Here is a 22,327-nt window from a genome sequence, read left to right on the forward strand (position 1 = left end):
ATGTACCAAACAAAATTAGGGGATGATTCAAGTGAAAATAGTTTTCATATAAAAATTTCGAGAACAACAGATCTAGGTCAAACGTGGATAATTAAGAATAGTTAATGATCACATGATCACTTAAAAAAGTCATGTGAATTTATCTTTAAATCTTGATAATTCAAATAAGATCTAATGGTCCATATTAATTGTTTTTTCTCACAATAACAATTGTTCTCGTTCGATTCACTTCATTATTAATCATGTCCACCTTGATAGCACAAATCTATTAACTATATAATAAAAAAGCTCCCAACACTATTCTCCTTGGACACGTGTCACAACCTCAGGGTTTTTTTCTCGCCCAAATATGTACACCTCCAATATTTATATATTATTCACGATATCATTTTCACACACACCTTGCACCATTAATTTTCCATATCATGCACACTCACACATTGTATCACATGCCCCTTCATTTTTAGACCATGTACGCACATCCTCAGACACACATCACGCCACTTTCTCTCTCGTGCATTAATAATCATTTTTGCCTAACACATTAAATTAAATACAAAATAATTTTTCAATATTAGATTAGCTACATGGAATAGAAAAATGATATCTTTTTTTATTCAATGATTATCTACAATTTCATTTGTTGTCCATTAATTAATTAAATAACATTATATTTCTTCAATTTCTATTTTTCTCACTTATTAGCTTCAACCTCTCTTAATTCAAATAATATTGACATCACATTAAGTTGTTGTTGAATTATTTTTGAAGTTACACATAAACCTCTCTCTCTCTCATTTGCACTCCTTAATTTTATCATTTTTTTTCTCTTTTTCTCTTCAACCAATTCTCTTTAAAGTGCATTTTTATTAATATTTTTTGTTTATTTTGTACATTTGTTCTTATTTTGTGATACGTTTCTCGCTCCATTTTAGTTATCCTAGTTCATAATTTTTGGATTATATTTTTTTTCTTATTATAATTAAAAAAATTAAATTCGAATTTGAAAAAACCCTTTCATTTTGTATAACTTTTAAATATTTAATTTTAATAAAAAGACTCATATTATCATCATTTGATTTTCCTATTCTCATTAAAAAATTCAAATTCGAAATTGAAAAAATAATTTCATTTTCTAGAGCTTTTTAAATTTACTATCTATATAAGAAAAGAAAGGGTTATTGAAAATACTAAAGTAGACACTCTACATTTGCGACAAATGTGCAAAGCAAATGTTATTTTTGTTAATTTGAAGGATTGTTGTAATTACAAAATTAGACATTATTCATTTGTGATAAGTGTACAAAGTAAAGGGTTTTTTTTTTGTAAAATTGATGGATTGTTGAAATTCCTAAAGTACACAATCTTCCTTTGGATATATTTGACAACTGACTTTCAAATTCTGAAAAGTAGTTTTCTTCTTTACATTCTCTCTACTCAAATTACGCATTATTTCTGTTAAGTATCAGTGGCAGAATATACCTAGAAGGGGGGTTGAATAGGTGTGGCGGAACTCAAGTTTCACTTTTTGGTTTTTACACACTTTATGAAAAATGCCCACTTAATCGATTAACCAGTGAGCTTAATCGATTAAATCAAAACAGAAATAGAATGATCAAAACAACAACTTGCACAGTTATTAAGCAACACACAAGCATATATACAACAAATATTTTTATTCAAGATTAACAAGAACATAGCAAGGTATAAGCATGTAAAATATCAGCTTCAAACTCAAATTAAAACATCTTGAAATGTAAAAGAGAAAAGGATAGAAAAGATTGCGCAAGGATTTTATCCTGGTTCATTTTGCTGTCCACTGCAAAACTACATCCAGTCCTCCCCTCTGATCTGGGAGATTTTTCTTCTTCACTATAGAACACAATGTACGTTACATACACGCTTCCAATTACAAGACTTGAATGCTCATTTCTTGGAACTCAAAGAACTTCGTCACCCTTGGTTTAACATTTCCCAAAACCGCCTCCAAGAAAACCTTTCTTACCGCGATTCGGTCCTAGCTGCGGTTAGGTAAGGTGTTATTCACACAAAGACTTGGAGGTCTTCCCAATCCTTGAATAACAATGCTTTGAGTTATGAATGAATACTTAATACTCGGATATTACAATAAAGATCAAAGACTAAAACCTAAGCAAGAACTCACAAGACTTCCTAGTCTAATATGAATGTACATGCATGAGGTTTCTGAAATTATGCAATCATAAAAAACTATCTCTTTTTCTTTTCAAGAAACACAAGAGTGATGCAAGAAAGCTTTTCAAATAAACATGCAATATGAATGTGAAAACTAAAGCCTTAGCAGGATCTAGTCTTTCTCCTAATGCAACACTCTCTAATAGTTTCTAACAATGATGATCAATTCTTTTTTCTCTATGTTTTTCACTCTTAGCCATTTCTGCAATTTGCCAGAATTTATACAAAATAGATTTTGCCTCTAAAAACGGTTTTTTCAGTTATGCAGTTAAAACAGAAGAGAAACAGACACGTTAATCGATTAAGCCATGGGGTTAATCGATTAACCAGTGTAACATAATTAAAACAAAAAACAATTGAGTTAATCGACTAAGTCACCACGTTAATCGATTAACCAACATATTAAAACACATGATTTAAAAGGCAAACTACTCATATGTTATGCTTAACTCCTATACTTGTTTTAGCAATTATATTATGCCTAATATGCACATATAACATGTATGATATGCATGAACATATAATAAGTTAGATGATATCTCATTTTAGTGAATCAGTTACTTTATTAAGTCTTGTGAGACTCACACCTAGGTTTACCTAACCTAGACTCAATATCTATGGCAAGCATCTTAGACTTCTAAAAAGATAATAAAGAATTATAACCTAAGTCTAATAAGTCACCACTTGAGCCCTAGGCATGTTAATTGTTGAGCCATCTTCAAGCTTTAATTAACTTATTATCTTCATCAAAACATAGACAAAACATTGCTAATGCAATCATTGACGCTTTGCACTTTCATTTGGAACTAAAATGGAACTCGTGAAGAAAGAAAACAAGTGGGAGACATATGCTTAAGATATTGGTGTTTGAAAGCGCTATTTTAATAGTTTTAAGATCATATAAGTTTTTCAGACATAATAACTTCCTTTAATTATTTTCAAAAGATTTTAATGCATAATGATAGATTGCAAAATAAGTTTCTTCACACAAAATAACTTCCTTCAAGTATTTTTCCAAATTCTCCGCACTTCCCTCCACAAAGTTAATTGACCCATATAAAATTACCCACCCATATAAAAAATCACATAGATGTACATCTTGAAATGTAATGATGGTGTAGTAGAGTCTAGAATCTAAAATACAACAACTAATTTGCCATCAAGATTTACAAATTCATGGTAGATTTTATAGGTTTTGTTGTTATGTATATTATAAACTTAGTTTGTGCATTCATTTATGTTCCTTGAATTTTGTTGTTTTTCACACTTTTAGTTGTTGGAAACTTTCACACTAATCTGTTTATTTTTCAAAGTTCTAACATGTACTAAATTACAAACAATTATGTAGAAACAAAGATTTTGAACCGAAATTTAATTTATTTCGATTCAACATGAACAATGTTAGTTATGTCATTAAGATTTATCACTTTAAATTGTTCGCTCACATCTATTTTTTGCTTTTATATTATAATTATTTTGACTTCCATGACTATTTATTGTTTTAACTCATATAAAATACAACTTCAATATTTATATCGTATTATTAAACTAATACATGTCTCTATTTAACTAACAACTTAAGTCTTTTACTTAACTACAAATATTAAATATATTTTTAAAACGGGTACAAAATGGCCCGTGCAAATGCACAGGTTTACTACTAGTATTTATTTTAAAAAAAATCCCATAATATCACGTTTCGATTTCCTTATTTTCATTAGAAAATTCAAATTCAAAATTGTGATGTTTTTTTCCTAATGTGTTTGAATATGTTTTATTCATGCGAATGCAAGGGTAAGATATGTGTTCTTAACAATGCGAACTTACGAGTAGTGTGTTTTTAATCCTGCAAATGCACGAGCAACATGTGTATTCTTAACAATAAGAATGTACGGTAACATGTGTGTTTTTAAACATGCGAATGCACGTGTAACATGTGTGTTCTTAACAATACGAATGTACGGGTAACATGCGTATTTTTAACTATACGGATGCACAAGTAACATATGTGTTCTTAATAATACGAATATACATGTAATATGTATATTCTTATATATGCGACAAAAAATATCTTCCCGTGCAACAGAACTTATACACTATGACTAAATTTTTTAATTTCCCCATCCTCATCATATCTAAAAATAATATACCTATAAAAAAGAAATGTATAAATAGTGTTGCCATTGTTGGTATGTGACACAATTTTTTATTCTCTTCTAAATGAATATGATACTTAGATTTTTTAGTGGAAGGTGATTGGATTTTATTTTTTAAGTTCATTTCGTTGTAAGCCTTTTATTAGTTAGATTTAGTAAAATTCTTGGACAACATATTTTTTAAAAGAAGGGCCTTTATAGTGTGATATAAAAATTAATAATATAATAGGTCAAAAATTAAAACTAAACTAAATAGCAAATACGATAACTTAAGCAAAATCTATAATGGGAGAGGAAAACTTTTATGATTGAATTCTTCAACGGGAATTAATAATAAGAAAAAGTTTATCATTTAATCTCAGTATGAAATTTTTTACATAACAATTTATATTACATATTTTTAGAATAAAACACCCGTGAGTTTTAGTGAAATTACATAAATTACCATTCCATCTTTTACCATTACAAAAACTCCTAATTTATATACATACATTACACTCACTACTCCTAAATGAGAAATGAATGTAATATTTGAAACAAAAATATGATAAATGAATTAAGTTAAAAAAATATTGTATATTGTTGAAACAAATCCAAATAGTATATGAGTAATACATTTTCATTATTCTTTGTTCGTCTCGTTATAATATAGTATAAGATGATTTAAACAATATATCATTAGAATTATTGATGCTTTTTGTACAAAACATAATGAAAATTTATTGACTCGCATGCTATTTAGACTTGTGTCCATAATATATCATATTTTATTTAACTTAATTACACTTATCATCATTTTTATTTAAAATATTACACTTATTTCTCATGCAGGGGTCATCAATGTAATGTAAGTATATAAATTAGGGAGATTTTGGTAGGTGTAAAAAATGGATGAATGATTTGTATAATTTCACTAAAACTCAGGAGTTTCAATGTAATTTACTTTATTTTTTATATAAGTAAATCATTTATAATATTTTTCTTTACCAATAAGACATTGATCCAGTGATGTAAGATATCTCCGAATAGACCAAAATGTTGCAGTTTTTATTTTTGAATAAGATAATTGTTTGGAGGAATACTGGTGTACTCCAAAAATATAGTCTTGAGGGTACCAAAAATAAATATTTTTGATTGGTGAGTTAAAAAATATTTTTTTATCAACATTTTTGAGTAACAAACTAAAACTAATTTAACAACGAGCGTTAGTTCAAGTGGTACATGTTTGAGTTCCTTAAACAAGAACCGAGTTCGAGTATTATGGATTCAAAAAATGTCAAAATGTGGGTACATACCTGTTGTGGATACATGTGGGAAACAAAAACTAATTTTTTTTATGATGAGATACTGTCTCTCCCGACTTAGTTACTAGGAATCGAACTTTTGCTCGCTCATCATAGGGATAATGCGAATGAGGATAAATTAATAAATTTGTGGCCAAAGTAAAAAAAAAAAACATCTCGCTTATATATAACATCCGTGTATTTGTCTACACTCTCCTGTCCTATGTCATTCTCAGCCTGTTTTGGCGGTTCTTTCTTGACATGAAACAGCTCCTGCAATTCGTCTCTACAACCTCTATCAATCTCACCAGGTTTCTCTTCTATTTTTTTCTTCTTCATTTCCATATGGAAAATTATTTTATTTTTAACTTTAATGGAAAAGATTTGATTTTTGTTTTTCCGTTCATTTCTCCCATTTCCATGTTGCTAGTTTAGATTACAATTTTTGTATTACTCTTATGGGAATACACTAATGGAATGTCAAAATGTGGGTAACTGAACTGACTGAGAGCCCATCTTCCATCCCAAAAAGTTTTTATCACTCAATGACTTTTAGTTAAGAAAAATGTATTTAAGTCAAAAGTTTAATAATTAATTATTTTTCTGTCATACAATCATAAGTAACGATACATGGAGTGTTATGGGACAGAAGATAGAAGATGTGATCTTGAACTGACTGAGCATGTTGTAGTTTTGCAGTGTTCCATAAGCATTTGAATACTAAAACATTTGTTTATCCCATTCTGAATGCAATGGAGTCTAAAAGACCCTTCTCAAAATCATCAGAGCCCATGTCACCAGTTGTTGAGGACAAGAAGCTGAAAGGGTTGGAAGCAAGCTTTGGTTCCAAGAACCTTGTAGTAAAGGTGTAATTGATGTTTCAGTGATATTGCACTTTATGTTACTTTGAGTACTGTAATTCCCTTTTCCCATTTTTCATTTTTGTTACGGTTATTCACTATAAGCTAATGGTGTAGGGTAATGATGTTAATAGCTATTCTATTGAGATTGAGAGATTAACAAAGGATCCTGAGATAATAGACACAATGACTGTTCAGGAACTCCGGAGAACTCTTCGGTAAGCAGATATGTTTTTTTTTCTTGCCATGTTGCTGCGGTTTTAGTTCTAGAAAGTTGTAAAGATATTGGTTGAGTTGTATCTTAGTAATGGTTTTGAATTTTCAGGAGTATTAGGGTCCCTGCCAAAGGTCGTAAAGATGAGCTTTTATCTGCCTTGAGGAGTTTCATGGACAATAACATGCATGGTAATGCAATCATGTTATCTGAATTTTTAGTCTTTCTGTAGAAAAGAAAGAAATGAAGAACAAGATTGGCGTGGCTCTTAAAAAACTAAATGTATAATTCAAATCATTATAACTTAGAAGGTCTTTTCATGTGCAGAACAAGATTCTCAATCAAGAGAAGAAGGGATATTAGTTTCTTCTGAAAAGACTTGTGAAGAAGTGAAGGATAAAAATGTAATAGATGCAGACTCTGCTGCTGATGGTAATGCTTCTCCAGATATACATGAACTTAACCAGGGTAAGAGAAAGTTAAAACAATCAAGATCGGAGAGCAAAACTGTCAAAGTGACGACCAAAAAGTTGTCAATGAAATCGGACAAGGTTTCAGGTGCGTTGTAGAAAATGTGAAGCTGTAAACTTTCTTCATCTTAAATGTTTAGCATAACTCAAATGTTTTTTCACTTGTCAATATTTTGTTCAAATTTGACTCATTCAGCTAGTGATCAATCTTAAACTAGAGTTTGTTGCCAGATTTTGAGCCTTCCAGGGCAAAGAGAAAAGTATCAACCGATATTGTTAGTGCTGTTTCACAGTCAGTTGAAATAAGTAGAACTACTATTCAAACTGAACCATGGACCGTTCTTGCCCATAAAAAACCTCAAACAGATTGGGTTGCATATAATCCTAGAACTATGAGACCCCCGCCTCTTACTCGGGATACACAATTTGTCAAGATTTTGTCTTGGAATGTCAATGGATTGAGAGCGTTGCTAAAATTAGAAGGATTCTCAGCCCTTCAACTTGCCCAAAGGGAAGACTTTGACATACTTTGCTTGCAAGAGACTAAACTGCAGGTAGGATATTGGTGCTGATTTCAAGTTTTCAAGGGTTATATTTTGCAGCAATCCCCGCTTTGAGTATTGTGAGGCTTGTACACGAAAAGAAATTTTGATAGTCTTTCTTTTTCCCTTTTGTTGCTGGTTGATAACTGCATCTTGCATTACTTTGTAGTTAAATTATGTAAATTCTGATAGTTGCTGAAGAAGGATGCTAAAAGTTAACTGATTTTAGTAGTTTGTTTTTTATTAGTCATGTTAGTTTTGCTTCTGGGGCTTGTAATTACAAAGCTACTTTCTTCAAGTGGATAACCATACTAGTTAACTTCGATAAAATAAAGAGAAGGGTCGAAAAAACCTAAACTGAATCTTTTATATGTTAGGAAACTATATGCTTATGTATTTTATTGATTCTAAAAAGATATTGCTTTGTATTCCTGAATACTACAGTATTCTTGTTATTTTGTTTTTGCAAGAAATCAATCTAAGATCGGTAGTTTGGAAGTTTTCTGATTGTAATCAAAGGAAGAACATTATTGTGCCAGTTTTTAAGAGTCTCACAAAAGATACTGATATTTAACAAACTTTGTGATTATGATTATGTTCTTTGTACTCTCAATCCTGTTCGCCAATGTCTTATGGTCTTCTACCTACTTGATCTATGTAAAAATATGGTAAAGGTGTTAGTCTGGTGGATAACTTGCAAGTTGTAGGAGATTTTTGAAAGACCTCTAAATTCGGGAAGAACAAGTTGTTGGAAGATGAGTCTTATTTGTTAGGGGGGCTAAAAGCCCCCTTAGTTTATTGGAACTGATTTGTATATAGGTTTGATGTGGGTAGTGTTGAATGATGAGGAAGACAGGACATTTTTGATTGCAGCAAGAAGGGTGGTCTTGTTGTTAGAATCTAAGGAATTGACTGTATGATATTTTGGACTTGTGACTCATTGTAATCCCCAAATTATATGGCAAACTATGAAATGGAAGATGGTTTTTCAACAGTTCAGCTCTTTTTTCTTTCAACGAACTGCAATTATTCACAGAACCACTAGAATAGTGGCCAGAAAGGGCTGATTTTTTGAGGTGGTTTTTTGTCCATAATCATTATTTTTCTATTTGTCTGGTATAGCAGAAAAAATGATAAGACAATGTAATGTTCTGCCATGAAATATATATTAGAAATAGGCTAAAGTTTCCAAATGGTAGCAGACAAATTGGAAAATAATGGTCACGGACACGTTTATCTGCCATTTAAAATCTATTAACCTGTATGAAGATATTTATATTAAAGTTCATGGATGCCATTTTCTCTTCTATTAATGACTACTCTGATTTTACTAACAGGAGAAGGATATTGAGGATATCAAATGTCGTCTAATAAATGAGTATGAGAATAGCTTTTGGACATGTAGTGTTTCGAAGCTTGGTTATTCTGGAACAGCAATAATCTCAAGGGTATGCAGACTATATTCATCCTGCCTCTTCATACTTATTGGAAATTTCTAAGCACATAATAATTTATTGTATTTCCTACATTTACAAAATATGGTTCTTTAAGGTAAAGATATTTCCTTCTCAGTTGGTTCATACTAAATTGCATGCTGGCAACTTCAGATTTAATGCTGCATGATTATTCAGTGATGATGTGTTATACATTTTTTTAAATAAATTGTTGCCAATGAGATTATTAATAAATAGAACAGAATGACATATCTGAAGACATGATTTCTGATATAACACAATGACATTATTTGATCCATGTAGTCGACCCAACCTAATACGAAAAAAGGCTTTTCTTGTTGTTGAAATAGGTTAATGACAATAGAAAAATTGTTTTGTACCTACTTGAGGTTCAGCTCTTGCTGCCACCTACTTCAATAATATTCTTTCTTATAAAAACAACAACAACCAAACCTTAACCCTACTAGGTGAGGTTGTCTACATGTCGAATGACACCATAATGCTTTATCGTAAATCATGTTCAAAGCATTGATCTCTGAATCTTCCTAATCGATTCACCTATGGTTTTTCTTGGACTCCCTTTTCCTCTAGAATTTAAACCAACCTCCATTTGATCTACTCTTCTCAATGGGGCTTCTAACAGTGTCCTCCACACATGTACAAACCACGTAAGACATGATTCTACCATCTTTTCTATAACATGAGCTACTCCAACTTTTTCCCTAATGCGTTCATTTCTAATCTTATATTGTCTAGTGTGTTCACTCGTCCAATACAATATTCTTTCCTCTAAAATCCTAGATACTATTTGCATTTATTCATAAATAGTGATTATTTGGCACTCTGTTTCTTAATCACTTTACTTCTGGAAGGTTGAAGCCTAAAGGTGACATTGTTTTCATTCTATAGCAATCAGATAGCCTTATCATTTGCATCTTCGTTTTACAAATTGCAAGAATGGTATTTACATTATTAATTCTCTTTCTAACATTAATTTTCTATTAATTGGAATTCTTGTAGATAAAGCCACTTTCTGTTAGATATGGCTTAGGCATATCTGATCATGACAGTGAGGGGAGACTTGTGACTGCTGAATTTGATACATTTTATTTGATATGTGGTTACATCCCTAATTCTGGAGATGGCTTGAAAAGACTGGTACTTGTTTTAAATTACTTTCTTTTTATGATTCCGGATTAATTATATTTTTTCTATTTCAATAGAAGAACAGTGATCTCATTCAACTAATATTATTGTATTTGAATCTAGTCTTACAGGGTGACTCAATGGGATCCATCTCTCAGTGATTATTTGAAAGTATGTATAGCTCCTTACCTAGTGGTTGTTAGATAAGGCTTGATTATTGTTTTTCTGTATATAATTTCTCCTTCATCTCATTTTATTTCCTTCTATTGTCATATTATGCAAACCAATTTCCTTTCTTGGTTGTTTATGTCAAATTTGGTTACATGCCAAAGATAGACATAATTTATTTTTCATGTTTGCATGTGCTAGCCATATCTTGTCATGTTAATGTTATTATGTTAAAAGTCCTTACAAAATGTTTTATTTTGGGCGTTGGAGCATGATTATTACTTTTTCTTGTTGTTATGGCGTTGGAGCATGATTATTACAAAATGTTATTATGTTAAAAGTCCTTACAATATGGCGTGTCTAGTTTCTCTTGTTGATCTCTCAGTGATCTTAGAGTAGCAAATTCTTCTACTGCGTAGCAAATTCTTATATTAGAAGAAATATTAACATGTTCTTCAAATTTGTTGTTATTATTAGGAATTTAGGATTCACAATTCATTCTCTGTTTTGTACAGGAGCTGGAAAAGTCAAAACCTGTAATTTTGACTGGTGATCTGAACTGCGCTCATGAAGAAATAGACATATATAACCCTGCTGTAAGTGCTTCAGATTTAATATTGTCCATGTTAAACAACGGATATATCATATCTAAGCCTTAGTTAAACGTCAGAAACTTACAGAAAAGTTGAACTCACAAGGGATGGCAGATAGATTCCTTTAATCATATATCAGACATGCCTTCTCATGTGTTCGCCCTTAAGCTTGAAGCATGGCAATATACAAGAAGCTTAACCTATTCATTTAGAATGTTTGAAACTCTCCTTGATGAGTACGTGGACATCATCTCCATTAAATTTAGTGGATGAATCCTGACTTGATAACTCATATCCGAAGTCTGATCAGTTTGACGAGTGAGACATACACTAGTCCAAACACTTGTCAGTAGTGAGTCGAAATACTGTTGTTTTAACTCAAATTGCTTGGCGACTAGTAACCCATGTTGAGATCTACTGTATTATCCTTTGGTAACATTCTTGATCTAGTGAGATAAAACTTGAGCAGCAATATTGAGTAAAGTGATATGTGCCATGTCATACTCGTGACGAGGCGTTATGTGGAAATCACGTCACCTTAGAGTAGTATCTTGGAGATGCTGGTGGATTGATGAGGACATTGATCATTGGACTACATACTAACCTAGGGCCATGATTACAATGAGAATATCAACAGGCCAGTAAGTGATTAGCTGACTATGAGTTACATGAGCATAATCATCTCCGACCAATTTGGTTGGGCTTATTAAGTTGTTTACCCCTAATACTTAGCTATTTGCTTTAAAATATGTATAAAAGAAAAGATGGAGTTTGTATAAATAATCTTTATGTTCAGGTGTTATATGTAATATTAAAGGTGTAAATTATGTTTAAAGGAAATCACACACCTATAAGATCAGCAATGTTGTATGGGACCAGTGTTGGACTATAAAATGTGAACAAGAGAATAAACCCAATATAGCATATATGAGAATGTTCCATCGGATGAGTGGACACACTAGACAACATATGATTATGAGTGAATGGATTAGAGAGAAAGTTGGGGTAGCTCCTATTGTTGAAAGATGGTAAAAAATCGCATTAGATAGCTCAGGTATGTGCGGAGAAGACTGGTAGAAGCCTCAGTAAGGAGAGTGGATCAAATGGAGGTTGGTCCAATTTCTAGAGGCAAAGGGAGGCCAAGAAAAATGATGGGCGAATCGATTAGGAAGGATTTACTAATCAATGCTTTGTTAATGAACATGGTTTATGATAGAGCATTAAGACATCGTTTGATCTATGTAGTTGATATTTAGATAATAACAACTAGTAGTTAGCTTAGCTTGTATTGTTGTATTAAGGCCTTGTGCTATTAGCTTGTTCTAGCAGTTCGTTTGTACTACCTTGTACTGTATGTAGGCCGCATGGTACTATACCAATTGTAATTGTATTGCTTTGTACTATGCTAATTAGCTTGCAACCCAAGTTATCATACCTAGAGGTCTATAGATAGAGTTGTCTATCAATTGTAAAGTAAGATCAATCTTATTAATAGAAAATAATTTTTTTAGTTATCTTATCTCTTGATATCTTTACATGGTATCATGGCTACCATTGCTATGGTCAATGATCTTGAATCTTCTCCTCTTCCATTCACCACGGCTTCAGCCACCATTGTTGTTGCTCTTCAATCTTCTCCTCCACTTCTTACTCTTCCACTTGCCAACTAAACTCACTTAAAAGAACTACTTGGTTTGGAGCTGATACATAAAGGTAGTGTTGAAGTCGAATCGAGCTAAAATGTCCGTCTTCATACCTAATATTGCTAACCGATTATTCAATGTTGAGGATCAAGCCAATCATCACATCTATCCAGCCTTCCTTAGTTGGGAGGAGCATGATCTGATGATCCTTTCATGTCTCTTGAACTCCCTCTATGGGGTTCTGCAACCTAGTGTCATAGGGTGCAAGCATGCATGAAAGCTTTGGCAAGAAATTCATGAGTTTTTCCAAACTTAGATAAAAGCACGAGGCAGACAGCTATGCTCTCAACTTCGTTCTATCACAAAAGGCTCAAGCTCAATCTTTGAGTATTTTATGCGCATCAAGGAGATTGATAATGCACTTATCTCTATAGGATAACCGATATCACAAGCATAGCATATTGACTTCATCTTAGATGGATCGAGGAGTTTCAAACATATATCACTTCAGTTGAGGCTCGGAATGAGCTCCCCACTATGAACACACTTCGTTCATTTCTTCTCACATTTGAAGCTCGTCTAGAACGTAATCGCAATCGTTCAATTTATGATGCAATGTCGGTCAATCTACTAGAAAAATCTCCCCCTTCCAAAAATTCAATGTGTTTTGCAATGCCATTCAGTCCTATAAGCTCTACTCCTCTACCAGTGCTTTCCCAAATTCGTCTTGAAGGATCAAATTCTCACCTTCATCTCACTGGTGGTTATCGTGGTGGCTTCAATGATGGTTCTGGATGCCACCATCAAGCTACGTGTGGTGGTTATCATGGCACACATTCTCGTACACGTGATGTTCGGTGCTCAGAAATAGTTGGCAGTTACTTCTGTGAGTTCTGTAAGTGTTTTGGCCATGATATTTCCTTTTGCTATTATGCATCGCCTGGCTCTAGTGCATCATACAACCACTCTTATGGTGCACCTCCTGATTTTGCTTAATATGCTCCTACTACCTATCCCTTTGTGCCACGTCACACTGGTCCATCTTGTGAATATTTCTACTTTAACAAGTATCATGCACCCTCTTATAATCCTGGATCTCATCAAGCATCCCAATTCATACAACACCATCCCTTTGGGCCCTCTCTAGCCATCTTTCCTCATGCTTTGACTACTTCCTCTGGTGTCAAACCTACATCCATTTCCCTTACCTGGACGTAGCTGACAGAAAAGCAATCTCTTGTCAATCAATGGAAAATTACTCATCTGACCAAATGTACATGGGTTATGGTGCCGATATTTCCGTTAGAGCTTTTGGACATTCTAAATTTCAAACTCTTCCCAATCCAAATGTTGTTTTGACTCTTGATAATCTACTCTTAGTACCATCTATCACTAAAAATATACTTAGTGTTTCTCAATTCTCTAAGCATAATTCATGTTATTTTGAATTCCATCCTAACCATTGTTTTGTCAAATGTCAGGGTTATGATCATGTTATTCTAAGGGGAACTCTTACAAAGAGGGACTCTGCCTTTCATGATCTGTAACCTATTTTAGCTCCTACAGACTCTCCTAGTTCATCTTTTACTCCTCAGTGCACTAATCATATCTTTACTTTACCTATATATCATTTTATAGTTTGTTAACATAAGTTCAACTTCTGTACCTAGTGTGTGTTCTTATTTCTTATGGCATTGTCGTCTTGGACATGCTCATAAAAAATAGTGAATCATGTACTGCATCACTACAATATACAACATTCTACTAAAACAACCCTTGATTTTTGTTCAGCTTGTTGCCTTGGCAAAGCCCACAAAATTCATGCTAATGAGTCTCAGAATGCATATACTAATCCTTTTGACCTTTTATACTTTGATCATTGGGTTCCAGCTCCAGTACATTCTGCTATTAGATTTAGACACTACTTTTCGGTAGTTGATGTTGCCACAAGATACACATGGATTTTCTTACTTAAACAGAAATCCAATACCCTATCCTTCTTCCAATGTTTGTCACAATGGTTAAAACATAATTTAACCTAACCATTAAGTCCATCCAAAGTGACTAGGGAGGGGTTCAGGTTCTTTACTCCTTATATCACGTCAGTAGGAATCCTACATAGAGTTAATGTCCTCATACTCATCATAAAAAATGGGACAATTTAAAGAAAATATAGATACATCAACAAACTCCCTCAGCCTTGTCCAATAAGTCTCCTTTAAGGTGTTTGGTTGCTCTTGTTATCCACATGTTAGACCTTATAATAAACACAAGCTTGATTATACGTAGGCTGAATGCACCTTCTTGGGATATTCCACATCTCATAAAGGGTAAAAAATGTGTCACCGAGGATGGGAAAGTGCTTATCTCTAAAGATGTCATTTTTAATGAATACTCCTTACCCTTTGCATTTCACCCAACACTACTCCTATGGCCTCTCCCTCCTTTGATGATTTATGTCCTACTCCCAATTTATACCTCTTTCTTCATAGAAAAAAGTTTTCCTCGCCCTCTCTTAGTCCTTATAAATACATTTTCTCCGAGGATGGCATCTAGTCCTATTCATCTACAACATTCAACGATAATGTTTCTATCTTTGATATTCTTAATATTCCTAACTCCCATCTTGATCAGTCTCATCATATTACATCAACCAGTGCTGGTGATACTCATCTCTCTATAGAACCAATCTGAACCTCAGATACTACTGTCTCTTCTTCTACTAGCACTAATCCTTCCTTTCCTTTGGCTACATATCCTATGCAAACTAGGTCCAAGTCAGGTAATTCAGAACACCTATCCTAGAGCTTGTCTTGAACCTTCCGCTACCAAAATTGCACCTGAAAATCCAGTCTGGAAAAGTGCCATGCAGTATGAATACAATGCTTTAATGAGGTTAGGAATCTTTAGTTCCTTTACCATCCCAAAAGAAAACCATTGGCTGCAAATGGGTTTTTATAGTCAAACACAATCTAGGTGGTATTGGTAGTAAAATTATAAGGCTAGAGTTGTCTAGATAGGGTTTCATCAAAACCATGGGATAGACTATATTGAGACTTTTAGCCCTGTTGTTGAACCTATTACTATTCATATCCTTCTCACTCTTGCTCTAACATATCATTGGCCCCTTAAGCAATTGGATGTAAATAATGTCTTCCTAGATGGTTCTCTGAATGAAGAAGTCTATATGCTGCAACCACTTGTCTTTCAACATTCAGACAGAAGTTTGGTATGCAAATTTCATAAGCCAATCTATAGTCTCAAGCAAGCCCCAAGACAGTGGTTTGAGAAACTTCAAGAAACACTAATTTTTCTTGGGTTTGTCACTAGTAGAAGTAACAATTCTCTTTTCATTCAAATCCTTCCACGCACAAACTTTGTCCATGTTTATGTTGATGATAATATTTATTGATTCCCCTCTTTCCAAAGTTAAGGAAGTCATTAACAAACTCAGTCCTGCTTTTGCACATAAGTAACTAGGTCAACTTGACTATTTCATTGGAATAGAGGTTAAGCTGCTACCTAATGGCACTTTGTTTCTCTCACAATCCAAGTATATCGGAGACCCATTGGAAAGGAGACACATGAGTGAGGCCAAACCTAGTAAGTTCACCGATGCTTCACACCTAAGTAGTCAATTGCGGATAGCGGAGCATATCTGTCAAAACCAAAAACACTATAGTGGGATAGCAGGTAGTGGGATGATCGCTACAACTAAGGAAAAAATATAAGTAATTTATATCCTAAACATATAAATACACATAGGAAAACTTAAAATACACAATATTATACCCTCCACATATAAATATACAAATACACCAAAAAAACATTCAAAATATAAGTAATTCATACTCTTTAAGTTTTGACAACAAAAAGAAAATCACAAAAGGAAGGGAAGGGGGAATAAAAGGAAAAGAAAAAATATAAGTAATATATTAAAATCTGAAAGTATTGAACATGTAAAGAGGGAAAACAAAAATAAATTCATAGAAGGAAGGGAAGGGGGGGAGAGGAAAGGGGAAGGGGAGAAGAGCAGGGGGCAGAGGGGAAGACGGAAGGGGGAGAAGGGAGGAGGAGAAGGGAAGGGGGAGAAGGGAGGAGGAGGAGAAGAAGGGAAGGGAAGTCACGTGTTTTTTTTAGGTTAGTATGGTCACGTCTTTTTTAAAAGGAAATAAGGAGAGAGGAGTGCTTTATAAAAAAACTAAAATTAGGGTTCTTCATCCTGATGCGGGTTCTGCAGTGGGTTTTGGCCCACACCTCTGCTGCAACTCAACCCGCGACTGGCGCGACGGCCAGCCGCACCGCTATGCGCTATTCCGTCGCGGGGAGAGACGGTAACCTCCGCAACTTCCGCTATCATTGACTACCCATTTTCACACTACTAAGTTAACTAAGGATGATGCTAACTATGTAGAAAATCCATCACAGTACAAGTCCATTGTTGGGGTGCTTCAATATGTACTGTTATGAGACCTGATATTGCCTTTTCTGTGAACAAGTTATGTTAGTTTCTGTCTGCACCCCTTGAAGAACATTGGACAGATGTCAAACGTATCCTAAGATACTTCAAGGGTATTCAGTCATATGGGGTCTATCTTCAACCAGTTTCACTTACTACTCCTCTACCTTGGCTTTTGTGATGTTGATTGGGCTCTGATTGTAATAATAGGAAGTCCACTTCTTGAGCATTTCTATTCCTATGGCCTAATCTCATTACATGGTGGTCCAAGAAACAAACCACCATTGCTAGGTCTAGCACATATGCTAAGTATATAAACCTAGCTCTATTATATCAGGAGTTTATGTGGGTACAATCAATGTTGACTGAATTACAGTTCTCCTTTTCAGCGCCTTTGATTCTATATGATAATCTCAATACAGTTGCTATGACTCATAAGCAATGCTTCATCAAAGGACAACACATTGAGCTTGATCAATTTTTTGTTAGAGACAAAGTTCAAAATAAGACTCTGCAAGTGAAGCATATTCCAGCCAATTTCAGACTGCATATATTCTCACATAGCCTCTCTCCTACATGATTCTGCTTTCTCAGAGATTGACTCAAAGCTCTGGATTAAAACAATTTGATCACTCACTTTGGGTTTCGGCATGGGAATATTAGAGAATAACAGCTAATAGTTAGCTTAGCATGTTAGCTTGTACTGGTGTACTAAGGTTTGTGCTATTAGCTTGTTCTAGCAGTTCGTTTGTACTGCCTTGTACTATAGGTAGGCTGCAATGTACTATACTAACTGTAACTGTACTGCTTTGTACTATGCTAGATAGCTTGCAGCCTAAGCTATCATACTTAGATCTCTATAAATAGAGCTGCCTATCAATTGTAAAGTAAGGTCAATCTTATTAATTGAAAAAGAATTCAGTTATCTCTATCTCTTGCTATTGTTACAGCCGACCACACGGGAATAATGCTTGGTTGTTGTTGAATCTGTTTGTTAATATTACAGATATTTAATAAAATTGTGTATGGTTTGCCAAGAGCACAAAATGCACTTGTTTTTAATTTGTTCTGTTCGTTATATGATATATCCACAGGGTAACAAAAGAAGTGCTGGGTTCACAGATGAAGAGAGGAAATCATTTGCAACAAACTTCTTATCAAGGGGATTTGTAGATACCTTTAGAAGCCAACATCCTGGTGTTATTGGGTACACTTATTGGGGTTATCGGCATGGCGGGCGCAAGACTAATAAAGGTATCTCTAGCATACTCATAAAGTTCACTTGATCAGTTAATCTTGCTATCTTTTACTTGATTGTGTGTCTCTGTTATAAGTTTACGACTGCAAGACGATATACACGCATGTTCTTGTGGAACTTTTCGAATGACTTTTTTCTTTACCCTTTTCTAATAAGTCTTCTCTCCTTACCCTTATGTTTATGCTCCCCAATTTGTATGTTCCTTCTAGATGGGAGTCTTGTGTACTCATTTCAATGGTCGTGTAGAAAACTGCAATTATAAGGTCAAAACTTAGGCACAATGCTTTTAAGTGCTCAAAGTGCTATTTTTCATGAAAAAATGACGTGTGATATCTCATCAAGTGAATCATAAAATGTGTAAAAGCTCTTCATAATATGTTTTGTTGGAAAGCGGCACCACAAGCTCGTAAGTTTTATCCTTTTCCTAATCCTGCAGAAGAGAAAAAGCATGGGAATTCATTTCTTTATGTTCCAAGGGATAGATTATGCTTTTATAGTATTAGCATTCTTCCATTGTTTCTCTTGGAATCCAAAAGCCTGTCCAACCAATTTTACTTAAGCCCAAATGTAAGGTCGTCTAATAGCAATTTGCAATATATTTAATGAAAATTACTTGTAAGGTCACCGGTTTAAATTCTAGAAACGAGCTCTCCGCTTGTGGGATAAGGTTGTACATGTACGCTCCCCAAATCTCACTAAGTGAGAGCCTCATGCATTGGGCCGTCATTTTAGGAAGTACATACAGTACTCATGTCATGCACATTTTAGTCAATAAATAGTTCATTAACAAATTAACAAATATCATAATGATGGTCCTCTGTACTTTGAATTGATTCCGTTTAAAATAAACCTTGCTCTTTGTTCTCTCAATGGTTTTGTTTCAAAATATTAAACAGGGTGGCGTCTAGACTATTTCCTCGTCTCAGAATCCATAGCTGACAAAGTTCACGATTCATACATTCTACCTGATGTTGCTGGCAGTGATCATTGTCCTATTGGCCTTGTCATCAAGCTTTAGTTCTGCATTTTTAACAGCAATACTTACTTGTATGGAATGTTGCTTGAATTTCTAACTAATGAGCAAGCCTACTTACACCAAGCAAGGATTTTTGCCTTTTTTGTATGGTTTGCTTAATCTTGGAAAAATCTACCATCATTTATGTGTGCATGTTTTTTGTACCTACTCTAGTTTCACAAATGTTGAGGGTAATATTCTCACAACTATATTTTTTTTGAAGTATCAGGGTATGTTTTTACATTTTTGGATAAGAAACTAATCCCTTTCGGGGTGCATGACTGCCGTTGAATCATTGACTTTTTGGTCATCATCGGGATTTAACAGGGTATTACACAACTAGACCAATATCTTGTTGGTTTCTCACAACTATATTCATTTCATTCTGTTTTAATATTACCACACCAAATTTGTTTTCATTAAACTCCAATTTTAATTTCTAATTAATTTGATTAATGTAATTTAATAAACCAAGCATGACCTTGGTATCCATAACCGCATGCACCATACCGGACGTAACTTTTAAATAAAATAAGTAATCATCCAAGCACCTATTTGGATTCACAGAAGTTCTATCACAATATTCCAGGTTTTTTATGTGTTAAATAAATAACGCTTACATACTTATTAAATTTTGATTTTAGTTCCTGAACTTTTTTTGTTTTAATACTTATATTTTTTTGAATGTTTTATAATTGGTCTTTGTTGTTAGTTTTTAGATGGAAAATGATGATGTGGCTAATGGAGGTCTCGTTAGAAGTGCCATGTGTCTTGCATTTTGATTTTAGTCCTATGAATGAAGTAATTTTGATTTTAATTCCTATAAATTAACTAGCTTTTAATTTTAGTTCATAATTTTTGTAGTGAAATATATTAGTAATGGAAATGTTTGTTTCATTGCCACGTTGTTTAAATGAAATAAAGAGATTATAGAATAGGGAGAATATAACATGTGAACAATATGGAAATAACATAAAATGTGAACAATACACAACCTATTAAAATAGTAAAGATTGTAAATAAGTCTATCATTGAGCCAATAATGCTTCATGTATATTCCAAGTTTCCAACCAAAATATTACACTAAAGTCTATGTACTAAAAAATATTGGTTTACAAGGGCCTTGCACACCAAGAGGATAGAGTGAATTGGTGGGTTGCTACTTCACTATTTTAATTAGAGATACATACATCATCATATATTTTAAATGCATTTAAAAAGTGTTTTTAAATCATACATCATTTAAAGGTATGCATCATTAGTTTATAAATCATGTAGGAGGTTCATTCATAATTGAAATATAATTTTAGAAAACCATTAATCAATTAACATATATGTTAATCGATTAATCATTGATTACTTGGGAACCCGTTAATTGATTAATCATTGTTGAGCTTTACAAGATACTTGTTGAGCTTTATTATTAAATCTTTTGTTGAAAAAGAAACATTGCATCTCATACATTCTGTTTTGTAATTATGAGAAATGTTAGAAGGGTTCTTAGATTGTGAGAAGATTGTAAATCTGCATATTGAGGTGCACATATAAATTGAAGAAAATTGTTAGACTAAGGCATTAACACATTCTCTTGGTGTGTTGTATCACCATAGAAGAAAAATAGGTTTGGGAAAATTCTAGTTGTTGTTAGGTGTGACTTCACGAAAGCGCTCTCAAATCCACTCATAAAAGCATAGCGAGAGATAGAAGCTTCTGATTTTGAAGATTCTATCTAGGTTATAGTTAAACTCCCAAACTCCTTGTTTATAGGGGCTTATAATAGTACTGGAAAGGAAAAGGAGTCTTGTATATCGTATCCTAGTACATGAAAGAAATATGTTAGACACTCATGATTAAAACCAAAATTGCAATTAAAAAAACGATAGAAAAACAAAAATGCCACGTTAGACACTCTTGATGAATTGGCAACATATCACTGGTGTTATGACACGAGGGTAACCAGTAACAACGAGAGAGAAAGGAAAAAGAAACAACAATTAAGGTTCCTGCTTCAAACTTGGAAAAAAAAAACACAACAGCAACAATGGCATCAAAGCCACGAAAAAGACTCTCTTCAACACAAACCTCAACCACACCTTCTTCATCTTCAAAGGAAAACAACAACAACAACAATACACAACAACACAAACCCAACAACAAAAACAACATTTCTTCCGATCCTCCAATTGCACCTCCCAAATGGGGTCTTATTTTCAAGCTCTCACTTTTCTCTATCCCACCATACTTATACCTTCTCTTCTACCATTACCCAATCGAACAAGACATTCGAAGATCCATCCTCATCAATGCTGCTATGAGCCTTGCTGGGTTCTTTGTCACTGTTAAATTGATCCCAGTTGCTTCCAGATATGTTCTCAAGCGAAACCTCTTTGGCTATGATATTAACAAAAAGGGTACTCCGATGGGAGATATCAAAGTGTGAGTCCTTCTCTTAATTCTACATTTTTCTTAATATTTATTTTCATGTTTGGGAAATGGGTATGCGCTGGAATTTGATTTCTCGATCTGGGTTTTTTTAAAATAAAATTTATTAAATTCTGGGTTATATAGCTTTTGCTTTAACTTGTTCTTTGGTCAAGTTTTTGGATTGAGCATACTGGTTAGAGTTAGGTTCAATTTTGGAATATAGATAAATTCCAAATGGGTTTTGTTTGATGTAAATTTTTGTTTGAAGCACAAATACTTTAAAATAGTGGAGGTGATAATACTTCACTAACTATCTTAGCTATTATACGTTTTTTTACTTTAACTTTTTTAATTTAGATACTAATATAGGAGGAAGTTAAGGTTAGGATTAGAATTTGGATTAGGATTAGGATTAGTATTAGGATTAG

At 33.5% G+C, this 22,327-nt stretch overlaps 1 protein-coding gene across 2 annotated transcripts; it reads left to right on the forward strand.

Moving 5' to 3' along the window:
• Nucleotides 5,830-19,681, forward strand: LOC109336763 (DNA-(apurinic or apyrimidinic site) lyase, chloroplastic). 2 transcript variants are annotated; one of them, XM_019573565.1, is made up of 12 exons: nucleotides 5,830-5,964; nucleotides 6,345-6,519; nucleotides 6,631-6,731; nucleotides 6,839-6,918; nucleotides 7,055-7,285; nucleotides 7,429-7,751; nucleotides 9,077-9,187; nucleotides 10,214-10,351; nucleotides 10,463-10,510; nucleotides 11,023-11,103; nucleotides 18,297-18,456; nucleotides 19,357-19,681. In XM_019573565.1, exons 1-12 carry the CDS (start codon nucleotides 5,915-5,917, stop codon nucleotides 19,476-19,478), a joined length of 1,620 nt encoding a protein of 539 aa, XP_019429110.1. In that variant the 5' UTR covers nucleotides 5,830-5,914; the 3' UTR covers nucleotides 19,479-19,681. The 2 variants fall into 2 exon arrangements, with proteins under 2 accessions (XP_019429110.1, XP_019429109.1); XM_019573564.1 differs by having other exon boundaries at nucleotides 6,839-6,914; nucleotides 7,048-7,285.

The sequence above is a fragment of the Lupinus angustifolius genome, chromosome LG20 (assembly GCF_001865875.1).
Source record: "Lupinus angustifolius cultivar Tanjil chromosome LG20, LupAngTanjil_v1.0, whole genome shotgun sequence".
Classification (NCBI taxonomy): Eukaryota; Viridiplantae; Streptophyta; class Magnoliopsida; order Fabales; family Fabaceae; genus Lupinus; species Lupinus angustifolius.